The 13,287-nt window shown below is 37.6% G+C and overlaps 1 protein-coding gene across 2 annotated transcripts; it reads left to right on the top strand.

Moving 5' to 3' along the window:
• Positions 1-5,566: 5,566 nt before the first annotated feature.
• On the top strand, positions 5,567-9,204 carry LOC139697638 (WD repeat domain phosphoinositide-interacting protein 4-like). 2 transcript variants are annotated; one of them, XM_071596425.1, is made up of 9 exons: positions 5,567-5,641; positions 5,914-6,027; positions 6,234-6,308; positions 6,448-6,640; positions 6,751-6,931; positions 8,059-8,267; positions 8,344-8,445; positions 8,539-8,657; positions 8,758-9,204. In XM_071596425.1, the coding sequence occupies exons 2-9, from the start codon at positions 5,961-5,963 to the stop codon at positions 8,865-8,867; spliced, it is 1,056 nt and encodes a 351-aa protein (XP_071452526.1). In that variant the 5' UTR covers positions 5,567-5,641; positions 5,914-5,960; the 3' UTR covers positions 8,868-9,204. The 2 variants fall into 2 exon arrangements, with proteins under 2 accessions (XP_071452526.1, XP_071452525.1); XM_071596424.1 differs by lacking the exon at positions 5,567-5,641 and having other exon boundaries at positions 5,836-6,027.
• Positions 9,205-13,287: the final 4,083 nt, after the last annotated feature.

The raw sequence follows: 13,287 nt of genomic DNA on the forward strand, positions 1-13,287 counted from the left end.
GGGCATCCTCCTTGCATTGTTCCTTCGCACTATTTAGGGGTCTATGAGTTGTGCAAAAGCATAATTGCTCAAACTGGCATCGCATACACCAAATGTCAGATTTGGTGACCCTTGGTGACACCCATTTATTTTTCATGATCGTAAATCTAATTTGAAAATTTGCGAGTGCTTAGAGAATGCTTTTTCCATAGCTCGTTCCTCTGAGAAGAGAAAATACGCATTGCCAGACAAGTTTGCATTGTATAAAACAATGTGAATAAATTTGGCAGAACATATACATATAGATACGTCATAGAGGAAAGAAGAAAATACAAGAATCCAAGAAATGAAACTGAGGAAGCCCTTTACAAGAACTTGCGGAACCAAGTCATACTAGAGTGCAAGAAGGCCAAGGAAGCGTGAATAGAAAGCTGCTACGGGGAAATCAATGACAACATAAGGAAGGGACACAGTGAAACTGCTTATAAACTGGCGAAGACACAATTCGGAGGGAGAAAAACAAAATTCCACAACGTCCGAACTGCTAATTGAAAGATAATGATAGAATATGAAGACATTGGGAAGTAATGGAAGGAATACATTGAAGATCTCTATCAAGGGCCCGAACCACTTGAAGGTGATTTGCTTACAGAAGAAAGCGTGATAGAGGAAGACGAATGGGGCCCGGAGATACTGAGAAGTGAATTCGATCGAGCCGTGAAAGACCTGAAGAAGAGCAAGGCACCTGGAGTTGATAAAATAAAGGGAGAAACTATCAAAGCACTCGGGGACAATGCAAAGAATACCCTATTTTTAATTAATGAAAAATATCTGCAACAGTGGAAGACTACCTGAAGACTTCGAGAAGAGTGTAATGATTTCAATACCGAAGAAGCCTGGAACAGATAAATGCGAAGAACACAGAACATTGAGCCTGACTTCTCACGCATGGAAAATACTTACTCGGATAATCAGCCGACGAATAGAAGGAAAGGTAGTCTCGAAAAACCAATTCGGATTCAGGATAAACCGAGGAGCAAGAAAAATTGATCCATGTAAACAAGCCATTATATGTGGCATTCGTGGACTTGGAGAAGACCTTCGACAATGTCGAATGGAAAAAAATGTTCAAGGTACTAGAAACACTTGAAATGAACTACAACGACAGAAGAATAATCCATCGCCTCTACAAGAATCAGGTAACAACCATGCAAATGAATAACGGAAGGAAAAAAGAACCCAAAATAAACAAAGGAGTTCGACGAGGATGCGACCTCTCGCCAGCACTATTCAACAATTACCTAGAAAAGGCAATAAATGAAGCACAAGGATTGGGCATCAAAGGAGTCAAGGTGAATGGTGAAGAAATTAACATGCTGCGGTTCGCAGACGATATCGCAGTAGTAGCAGAGACCTGAGAGGACCTGCAAGCAAACCGGAATACTTTGGACCAAGTACTTCGGGAATATAATATGAGCTTCGACAAGAAGAAAACGAAAATCCTTGGGTGTGGAGGCGAGAAGCTTAATGCAGAGATCACAATTCAAGGAGTGAAACTAGAGCAAGTGGAATCCTCCATCTACTTATGCAGCAGTACAAGGTGTGATCAAAAAAGACAGGACTGATTTTATAACTTGTTTATTTCGACGGATACAGCTTAATCGAACTTGTCGCCCTCAAAGTACATGCCTTGGCTTACGACACACCTTTGCCAAATTTTCTTCCAGCTCTCGAACCCTGCCTGGTAAACTGCCTTAGGGATCCTCTTTAGGTCCGCCGTACAATTAGTTTTAATGTCCGCAATTGAGTCGCATCGGCGCCCTCTCAATATTGATTTTAACTTTGGAAACAAAAAAGTTTAATAGAGCCACGTCTGGAGAGTAGAGTGGCTGCGGGATCACGAAAGTTCCGGTTCTGGCGAAAAACTCCGTCGCGATCAGCGCCTTGTGAGCCGGTCTCTGTTCATCAGTCAGCACCCGCGGAACGAGTTTTAATGCAACGCGCGTCATGCCCAAAATTCAGTCAAATTGTCCAACAGGATCCAAAATTAATGTTCACTTCCTCGGCTATCTCACTAACAGTTAAACGGCTATTTGCCTGCACCAAATCGTTCACCAATTTGACATGGATCTGTCGAAGTGGAAGGCCGCTCCGTTCGCGAATCTTCATCTGTTGAGGTTCTGCCCGGTTTAAAAAGACTGTACCACTCAAAGCACTGGCTTTGACTCATAGCTTCATCACCAAAGGCTTGCTGAATCATTCCAAAGGTCTCCGTAGCACTTTTGCCAAGTTTTAAACAAAATTTCACGCACACACGCTGTTCCTCTAGATCCTTCATTGCTGCCGTTGCACTCAGCGAATAACAGGTTAAGACACGTACCGCTGCTGCTGCGTAACAACTCGACGTAAAAAAATGCAACACCTCTCGTTTTAGTCGTCATATGTGTCGCTAGATGGCGCACTGTGTCTCGTTTCGATCCGTTGAACGGTTTGCGGAGCATAAAATCAGTCCGGTCTTTTTTTGATCACACCCTGTATAACTTGGGATGGAAGAATCTTTCCTGGCATCAAGCGAAGAATAGCTCAAGCATAGGCCTTCATTGAGAAGAGGCAACTACTACGTTCGAAGAACAGAATCAGCAACAGCATGAGGAAGCAGTTCATCAAAACATTCGTGTGGAGCATGGAACTCAACGGATCGGAGATGTGGAATATTGGAAAAGTTGACCAACGAAGAATAGAAGCATTTGAATCATGGTGATGGAGGAGAATGCTGAAGATTAAATGGAGTGACTAAGTGAGGAACGATGAAGTATATAGAAGAGTGAAGAGGATATGACAAAACGGAGGAAGAGGATAGGTTCCACTTCGGGAGATGCCGCGATAGTAAAATTTAACGGAGTCATCCGCTAGATGTGTATTACACTGCAACAATATCAGAGTGCAAAATCGTTCGCCTTGACCAGGATTCGAACCCGGATCCCTCGATGTTCGACCGAGTTCTCTAGCCAGTTATGCTATAAAGGCGTCCTTTTAAACTCCAAAATATTGGGGGATTTAAAGAAACAAGATGTTGATACGAAATACTGTTCATACAATGTCACAGGCATTCGTAGTCGTGGGCAATGCACCATAGTCCACGAGATTAAATCCAACTTGCTTTTTGATATTTTAGTGCCCTGCAAGCCACCGATATGATGCGAGGAAAGGGGTGGATACACACCGGACTCATTTTGACCTGCATATGACACTTGCGAGGTCAGATAAATTTATTCTGATCCCTTATCGTTCGTTGAAAAATTGGCATCTTAAATCTATCTGTTCTACACCTAATGTCTCCAATTTTAGTGGCGTGATCTCTCCTACCGTAATACGATTGGGGTTAATAATAAAGTTTCAACATCATTCCTTTTCTGTAATGAGATCACCAATCGAGAGGAATGTAGAATTCAATTGGGACGTATTTGCTTCTGTCATAGATTTTGGAAAGGCGTTTGATAGTGTGAATTGGGTTTACTAATGACTATATTGCAGGATACAGGAATATATTTGTAATACGAGGCTAATCCGCTAATCCTTTAGCTGTCTCAGACTGCTCAGGTGGGAGTGAGAGACGGAGAGCCCGGATGGGCTGTGTTAGGAAGAGGAGTGAGTAAGGCAGGGTTGTCCCTCATCACCGGTACTGTTCAACGTACTCGTAGTAGTAGTAGTAGTTTTGGGGGAGGCGACCGACAACTAAGGTCATTTGCGCCATAGGGGATGGACAGGAAAGGATGAAGGGTGGAGAGAAACCCAGCGTCGGCATTAGCCTACTCTTTACGAAAGGCGCCAAGGGGTTCGCGGTTTAACATCCCATCCGACGGACGTCGTACTCACTCAAAGTGCCCTCCACAAAGCACCTCAAGTAGGGATCGAGATTCAACTGATAACTATTCAACATCGCCGGGATTTGAACTCGCGCCCTCTGGTTGGGAAGCCATTACGTTAGCCCCCGCACCATCTCACCATAATGCCGAAGTCGGGTTTTTCTTCTCCCTTCGTCCATCCCTATCCATCCCCAAGGGCGCAAATGACCTCAGTTGTCAGTCACATCGCCTAAACCTACTGCTACTAGATTAATTTATGTTGACGCAATGTCAATATCAAATTATATTCCAGCTTATAAGATGAAAGCACATATAAGGACTTAACTGTTTGCCATTAGCAAGAAGATGATTCAACATAATAAATATTATTGGCAGGGGCATCATTAACCAAATGTACCCAATCGGGAGTATGAACAACTTACGACATGAACAGATAAAAGTAAAGCAATAATTAACATTCTGGTTACAAAATGTATCTTTAGAGAGCTAATATCATGATTAAATCATAACCCTTATTAACGCACATTAAAAACAGCTCTTGATTCGAATGACAATATTCTATCGCACTGAATCCATGCAACTACGGCAGCCCTCATTGAAAATCCAGCTGATAACAATATGAATTAAATTGTTCAATGCCCCCTACATGCTAACGTGACTACTGCAGGTGAGTTGTGAGTGCATGGAATCAGTCTACAGTGGATGGCCAATGTCCATCGATTTGTTTGTTTCAGTGATTTTCATCAAGTTACTTGCGAGATGACCAAGGCGGCCTTGGCTGTGTTAAAGATGTTCCTGCCACCTCTCCAGCCAAGGCTAAACTAAGTTGGATTTCATGGCGGGATCGACCTTATTTCAAATGTGATTAACTATTTAATTCTCAAAAGTTCTTCACAGGATTTAAATATGTATCAGATAGTTTAACTCATTGTCATTGAAACTGTTTAAATTACTAAAGAGTCATTTAGAATTCTATCTACGCCTTAAGTTGCAGCTAGTACCTTCAAGGTACACAGTCAATACACTCTAGAGTTTAGTGCTGACAAACACTATTCTCCTTAATTAGAGAACAGAGCAACATTGAATGAACCTACGGCAATAGTTAACCAAACTAAAACATTTTTGTGATATGATTGTCGAATTAATCGCAAATAAAAGTATTTAATTTCACAAATAAAAAAATCTCAGGCGGTTTTTTCATTCATGAATTTTATGGTGTTTAAATCTTGGATCTAGTACGGATAAATAACATTAGTTCATTAACTGTTTCAGTATAAATCTAGGTACTGGCTGAGTATTGAGGACGAATTAAATACTGAATAACCCTTAACGCATCTAGGTTCTCAGCACCCTAAATATCTACCTATACCAAATAATACTTATTTGCATCGATAGTCTCTGCGCGCTGAAAGTTTAAAAAAAAACTTTTTGTTTGGATTTCTTTAAAGAGTATAACTGCAGAAATTTTCACGCATTTACATTCCTGGTGTTTGGAAAACATATTGCTCTTCAAATGAAAAGAAACTACTGAAGCAGATATTCTGTTGCCGCTTATCCAGAGGAAATCCAAGCAACCAATAACTTTGCTTAAGCTGGCTGGCTCGTTGTGCAGGAATCGCTTCTCCCGCATGGCTACTCGTGTGTACCTCATCAGCTGACGATAACTGCGTTTTCTTGATTTAACATGACGCATGGAAAAAGTCAAGGAACATTATTTGAAGAAAAAGTTACAGTTGTAACGTGTTGCTGGTAGCGCTTATGTAGCGATATGATCGTTAAATTTTGACAACACAAATGTAAGTTAATATTGGGCCCTTAGGTATAATTTTTGTCTAATTCTATCATTTTAAGATGTTGAGAACGTAAGTTTTTCAATGAAAAATTTTGTTCAGCCTTTTTAATCAAATGATTCAGATTAATTCATGACATTATACAGATGTCACTAGAGAGCACTGGTTTTGCATAGCACTCGTATAATTCCTATCTGCAGTATATGAAAAGCGTCTGCTGCTCAAAAGGAAAACAATAGTGATGTATCGCTGATGCATGTCCTTGTAAATCAATCTAGTGAGAAGAATGAAGAGCTGTTGTGTTTTAAAAAAATTGTATTAATCCATGAAACTCCCCTCAAATATGGCCAATTGGAGGGGAATAATTTCGCTCAGATTCAACCAAGATCAAGGTATGAAATATTTGAATCCGTAAATAAATTGTAAAATTTTTAAAGACATGACTAACTGGAGAATTCAAGTTGTCTTTGTCATCATATTTAGTGATAGCTGTTTTAATTTTTGTTGTCCGTACGGCATTGTATTCGAAGTTGCTTATAACCATAACGATGGTGTACACGTGCTTAGTATTTGTTCCATACGAACTCCTTTGTTTTAGGATGCTTTACATGTTGCATGGAGAATGGACTACGTATTTACAACGTAGAGCCCCTCGTCGAAAAAGCACACTATGGTACGTGGTAATCTATTCTTTAAATGTCAAATAAAAGTGATAAATTTTAAATTTATATGTTTCTTAATCGCTTGGGGTGGACTTCAAGTTTCAGAGACAGTTATATTTTTACGAAAGATTGTGTTTTATTTTCCCGTAGATGCTGAATTAGTGGGAAGTGTGGTCCATGGTGAAATGTTGTTTCGCACCAATTTAATAGCAATTGTTGCTGGAGGAACGCGGCCAAAGTTTGCGGAGAACACTGTGTTAGTTTATGATGCCATCTCCAAAAAGTTTGTGATGGAGTTGACATTTACCTCTCCAGTTTTGGCAGTGCGACTTAGAAGAGATAAGTATGTACTGAAGCATGATGAAAACTTATATTGTTGTGACAGTATTCCTATTTCATTCAACAATTTGTATGGATTCATTTTGTAACGTTAATGCTATTTGATTATTTCAGGATGGTAGTGGCCCTTATCAATCAGATACATGTATTTTCTTTTCCGACGCCCACTCAGAAGTTATTCACATTGGAAACACGTCAGAACCATCAGGGTCTGTGTGAAGTTAGCCCTTTAACTTCTTGTGAGAAGCAACTCCTCATTTTTCCTGGGCACAAAATTGGAAGTGTTCAACTCGTTGTGAGTAATTTTTGTATACCTGCCATATTAATATTAGAAATTTTGTAATGATCGGTTTCCTAAATGTGAAAATGCACCATTTAGGAAGTATCAAATCACTTCCGTCATAAATTCCAGAGGAATAATTTTCACGTAAATTGTAATATTCCTAGAAATTAGAATTTTCTGTTGAGATATCAGACTTATTTCCCCCAATGAATTCCATTTATACACTATAAAATTTATGTGCGCAGAATTGGTTGAATTGACATGGACTTGGCCCTTAATTGTTTTTATACTACCTGGGCTATTTATTATTAGAATTTTGAGTTTTGTAAAATTTATCTTTTGATTGCTTTTATGAAAGATTGTGTAAATCTTCCTCAGTGTTGGATCTGTCATTTCTTTTAATGATAGAAGGCGCTTGAAGATTACAAAATCATTGCCATTCTTCCCATTCAAATGTCTATAATTTCTTCTTATCTATCCCAGTTTTAATAATAATGATAATAATACATTTTATTTGTCCAGCGATCTAGTAGCTACAAATGTTACACTTGATATAAGACATGTCAGGGGAAAGCGACAAAATACATTTGTGGATGCAAGACATATCAGGCATTATCAAGAAATTCAGCAATTGAATAAAACATTTTTAATTTTAAGAACCTAAGTAGATTGACTTAAAATGCAGCCACACTTTTATGGGCCTTAATCTCAGCTGGGGGTTTATCATAAGGTTGAAGGCCCATAATTTAATGGCCACCCTTTTTGCCTGTAAATTATTGAGTTATTGCTGGCTTAATGTTTACTATTTTTTAAACTATATTTGTTAATGATATATTTTCCATATTAATGCTTCCTGTGGTAATCAGTTTCTGAAATATAACAATTTTTTATCATTTGTATTCCTCCTCACATTCTTGAGGCTGGCCAGTCAAGATGTCCACTGTAGTATACAGATGTGAGTTCGGTATAGTTTAAAAGTTCTTTGAATGTTCATAATTATTTTGTCATGACTATATTTCATGTGAAGTAAACAAATTAAATGCTACTTTTACACTCCATCTTTATAATGTAGATATTTCGTAGTCATAACAAATAAAACCACCAGTTTTGTAATGGTGCTAATTTGCAAAACTTAACAGGATCTTAGTAGCACAGAGGCTGGAATGTCAAGTGCTCCAGTGACTATTAATGCTCACCAAGGAGAGCTAGCATGCTTGGCAGTTAATCAACAGGGGACCATGGTTGCCACTGCATCAAACAAGGGTACTCTTATCCGAGTTTGGGATACCACCAAGAGAATTCTTTTAATTGAGCTTCGGAGAGGGTCTGATGCTGCTACTCTTTATTGGTATGAGTCTTAATGAGTGAGACTGCTTTGAGCAACCTTTGATAAAATTTATTAATTATGTTTTTTGCAATTACAGCCTAAATTTCAGCAGGGATTCGGAGTTCTTGTGTTGCTCTAGTGACAAGGGCACAGTGCATATATTTGCATTGAAGGATCCACACTTGAACAGGCGATCCACGTTAGTATTTTGAATTTTCTTCTGTGACACAGTTTCTCAAATTGTGAATGAATTTGAAGCCAGAGTACTTTAGTAATTATTTTTGTTTCTTAGGTTTTCCAAAATGGGTTTTCTTGGCAACTATGTTGAATCACAGTGGGCACTAGCTAATTTTACTCTGCCTCCTGAATGTGCTTGTATCTGTGCATTTGGATCCAGAAATTCAGTAATTGGTAAGCCCTTGTTGACCTATTCGGGTAGCATAATGAAATGCATAGTTTATTATCAGTAATTGATTTTAGAATATTCAGTGGTTTGTTTCTTTCTTTTCAGCCATATGTCTGGATGGTACGTTCCATAAATATGTTTTTAATGCTGATGGTAACTGTAATAGAGAGGCTTTTGATGTTTTTTTAGATGTTTGTGATGATGATGACTACTGATACAGTGTATCTTAAAGAATTATAATGTATTCGTGAAAAGCAGAGGGAATTCATCCACAAGAAAAGGAAACTGCCTCTTCCAGTGCAACTTTTTTCTTTTTGTATGTTTTGGTGCTTCATGTTTTTGTGATGAGAAGAACAATTTTTCACAAACTTTTATACTGTAAATATATTACTCACTTTTTTATCATAAAAGATGTTATAGTTATTGATATCTTTTACTCTCAAAATAATGGGCAAAAGGTAAATACCCACTCCTCATAGCCATTTGGCTACTCAAAACTGATTTTATATGACTTAAGGAGCATTTTCTTTGCATTTTACATTTATTTAGGAATGCAACATGATTTACTTCACATCATGGTGAGAATTCTTAAGATTTTTTTTTGGGAATTCAAAATGCATATCTAATGGTGAAATGTGAGAATCTAATATTCTTGCGCAAATATTAATTTTTGTGAAACCTTTCAACATTCCATTTCTTATGATGTTTTAGTTTTATACATTATGATACCTGTTGTAGGTTTATACAAATTAGATTTTTGTTAAGCGCTACTTCTGCTGAGGTTTCTGGAGAAATTTTAGCAATTGTGCAATTAAGCTACCATTGCATCCATTTCGTAAACATTCATTCTTCCTGAACAACTTCCTTTAAAACTTAGGAATCCTCCTGTTTTAATTGTCTCCTATTAAGTCCTTAAAAATTCAGAATAAAACACCATAAAATACAGCAAAAGTGATTATCTTGGCTGGCTGAAGCACTTGCCCAATACTGAGCCATTAATATTTAAATATCTGAGGAAAGTGGTTCTTCATAATCTAAATCAACTCAATTCCTTTGAGAAATAGTGAAATTGTTGACATGACTCGCACTTCATATCTTACTGGTATCATAATCAGTCATAATGATAATAATAGTTACAGTAATAAATTTGGGTAAGAAAATTGACCACCCATTTGAGCATGATTTTCCCATTTTGTGATGCCTTCCTAATGTGTAGTCATTCTTAGTTTCAAGACTTCAATCACTCACAACCAATCTATTTCTGGTGCCGAAGTCCTATTGTAGCCTGGAGTGCCACCATTAATAAATACATCTCTACAGAGAGTTGGTTTGAAGTAGACTAGAGGACATGTGGGAAGACCTTGCCCATCATGACCCAAGGTAGCCAAATCATTTGAAATTCATGGGTAGGAAGTGGCGCATGTGGCCTGATGTTTTCATATTTTGCAGCATATTTAACAGCAATTCACTAATCAAATTTTAACGACTTCTGTGTGCCAGAAAATTGCCTCACTAAGGTCAGCTCTTCCATTTAAACACTTATACTCTAACAGATACATGGAATATTTAGAAGGGAATTGATAGAGATTGATTGTGCCATGAAAAATAAAACATCTTGAATAATGTCAAACAAAACTTAATACTTTCTTAAAAGATATGCTTCTATTGAGCAATATTTCTAATACAGCTGGAAAATAAAGGTATGTACGGAGGCTGAGAAGAAGCTATTCAGAAACTAGGTTTATGCCCATGAAGAACCCAATCTTCTTTCAGATGTCATATCAGTTATAAGGGGGGTTCGAGATGGTGCAGTGGCTATCGTACTGACTTCCCACCTAGATGGCCCACATTTAAATCCTTGTAAATATTTTTCAGTGGTATCTCGATCCCATCTGATCTCGGTGCTTTGTGGAGGGCACTTTGAGTGAGTACGCCATCTGTCAGATGGAACATTAAGCTGAGGACCCCTTGGTGCCTTTTGTTAAGAGTAGGCTAATGCCAGGTTTCTCTCAACCCTTTATTCTTTCTTGCCCTTCCCTAATGGTACAAATGACCTTAGCTATTCAGTCGCCTCCCCTAAATAGTACTACTACTATCAGTTATGATCACTACAGCCATCTTGAATCTCCACCAACTTCCCAGGATGTTGAACATTTTCAAATAGCGCAGACAGTAAAGCTGACACTCCAGGTCATAGCTTTCTTCTTTCAAGATTATTGTAAATTTCATCTAGCCCCACAAGTTGAGAAAATGTTGATGGTGTTATGAAAAGAGTTGATTTTGAAATGAGCATGGTCAATAAAAAGAGACGTTTCAGGCATGATATGATGGAATATCATGGTTAAAAATGAAAATTGCCAATTTTTAATTAATTAATGAGCATGGTCAAGAAGCCAATAAATCGGATTAACATGTGATAAAGCATTAGTTAACCAGAAAACCAATTGATTGCATTCACTGTCGAAGCTATTATAGAATCAATGTGTTAAGTTCATAAAATTAATAACAAGCAAGCCAAATTATGGGATTCTGAAGAAGTAAAAAAAACTAGTTTTTTGGTCAGTTTTGATGGTGGAGGGTAGAGTTTACCCAGTACGAAACCCAACAGCATGTGAATTTCACACTTAAGGGTAGAAGGACCAGTTCTGTAGTTTCTCAGGAAGTCCTGGGTACCAAAAAATCACATGGCTCAGGTAAAGCTGCGAGTGGCATCTCCATAAATTGAACTTGGGCCTATTGGTCAGAAGCCCATCCCACTTGACTACCACGTCCCAAAATCAAAGTTGGAAGAGAATAGCTCATGTGGAAAAATGCACATATTTGGACAGACTTTTGGAGGAAATTGGGTGTTTTAGTGGAAGAAGAAAAATTGTGTAGGTGGAAGAAATCGTTGTATAGAGAAGGGGGAACACAAATCAAGGACAAAAGGGAAATAAAATAGTAAAGATTTAAATATAGATAGTAGCATTATATTACTCTGAAACCTGGTCTCTGGGGAAGGAAGATGAGGAATGATTGAAGAGGCTTTTAAGAATTTGGCATGGTGAAGGATGGACAATGTAAATAAAATACAATAGCAATTGATGAAGTCTTAAAAATGGTAGGAGATCACCATAAAGAGAGCATAAAAAGTGTGTGGAATAGATGCTGAATGTAGATTGTAGTAATATTAAGGAGATTACTGGGCTTGTGGGAGAGGGAGGAAGGGAATAGGATTTTTTGGAAATCATGATCGCAGGTGGAAAGTATGAAGAGCTGTATGATAAGAATAATCTTGGACAAACAAGAGGAAATACCTGTGATGTTTACATATCATCATTATATATATATAATCATTTGTCCTGACCCTCAAAACTATCTTTTGTAGGTAGACTGTGTATGATGATAAAATGAATGGATACTTCTATAGCCAAAGGAAGAAACGAAGAATTTCTTGGAAGGAAATCATTAAACAAACCATAAATATAATGCCATAACCATCGCATCCTCTCGGAAAATCATAGAATTTTATGAATAAGACATCTGTAAATGAGAAAATATGAGTCCTTCATTTTTGCATTTAAATACTCTTGCTTTTGATAAAATAAAGACAATATAGGGGATACAATTTGAGGAGAAGCATAAAATATCTCATATTTTTACGTAGATGACATGTATTAATTTACTCACACTGTAAAGAAGCTTTATGTTGTTGCCATGCCCCCTTGAAATATGGTGAGGATATCAAGTTCAAATGGGCAAATATACTCTTGCATATTTGTGCATTTGAACAAACATTGTACCATATGACCTTGTACATATTATTATTATTACTTTTTACAGGTATTTGCCCAGAGATCACAATACAAAAATACCATGTGGGTGGTGTATGTACATGATGTAAGGCACGTCAATGGTACAAGAGGAGGAGGACCATATGAAAAAGGTCAATAATATACAGGACAGGACAGTCTTGATAGCCAGGTTACTCCAACAAGAACTTAGAGCATATCACAATGCATATGCTTCCTTCTAATATAAAAGTATTCATTTAAGAAATTTGGTATTTAAGGAAGTGGTAAATGAAAAAGTATATGCAAAAGCCAGTCATCCCTGCATAGTTTCATCTACTCCGTCAATTAATTCATCGCAGCATATATAAATGTTACCACACACATTAACTGCTGGTTTGTCAGTTGAAAAGTTGCCTGGTAAAAACTCCATAATCTTATCGGCCAAATGTGCTTTGGGAAATGATTTGCCTTCTATATATGCAGCCTGATGTCATACCCTTTCAAAATTTATCACTTGTATGATATTTGATGAACAATTACAAGTTTTAGGTTTTTTGGATTAGGTTTAGACTTCCAACAATTAATATAGAGGAACAAAGGATAGAATTTTTAAAATAGAACAATATAATCATTCAAGCTACAAAGACAAAAAACATACGATCGACTGCCAAATGTTAAACTGGAAATGAAGGAGGACCAAAAACAGCATCTGTGATACAGTGCACATCATGGAGATGGGCCACATGATCAACAACTATAAGCAAACATGAGAATGCCATGCAACTAGGACTCTAGGGAGGTTAGCAGTCGAGGAGCATTTTGAAAGGGGTCACAAGATGGACATCACAGAACAAGTATACTC

Source organism: Hetaerina americana, unplaced genomic scaffold, assembly GCF_022747635.1.
Source record: "Hetaerina americana unplaced genomic scaffold, ioHetAmer1.1.p SCAF_8, whole genome shotgun sequence".
Taxonomy (NCBI): Eukaryota; Metazoa; Arthropoda; class Insecta; order Odonata; family Calopterygidae; genus Hetaerina; species Hetaerina americana.

What these genes read in the sequence shown, in the direction of transcription:
- LOC139697638 (XM_071596425.1), top strand. Translation starts at nt 5,961, where the DNA reads ATGAAACTCCCCTCAAATATGGCCAATTGGAGGGGAATAATTTCGCTC. An exon ending in GTGCGACTTAGAAGAGATAA is followed by an intron (nt 6,641 to 6,750) that starts GTATGTACTGAA and finishes TGATTATTTCAG; the next exon opens with GATGGTAGTGGCCCTTATCA. An exon ending in CACTTGAACAGGCGATCCAC is followed by an intron (nt 8,446 to 8,538) that starts GTTAGTATTTTG and finishes TTTGTTTCTTAG; the next exon opens with GTTTTCCAAAATGGGTTTTC.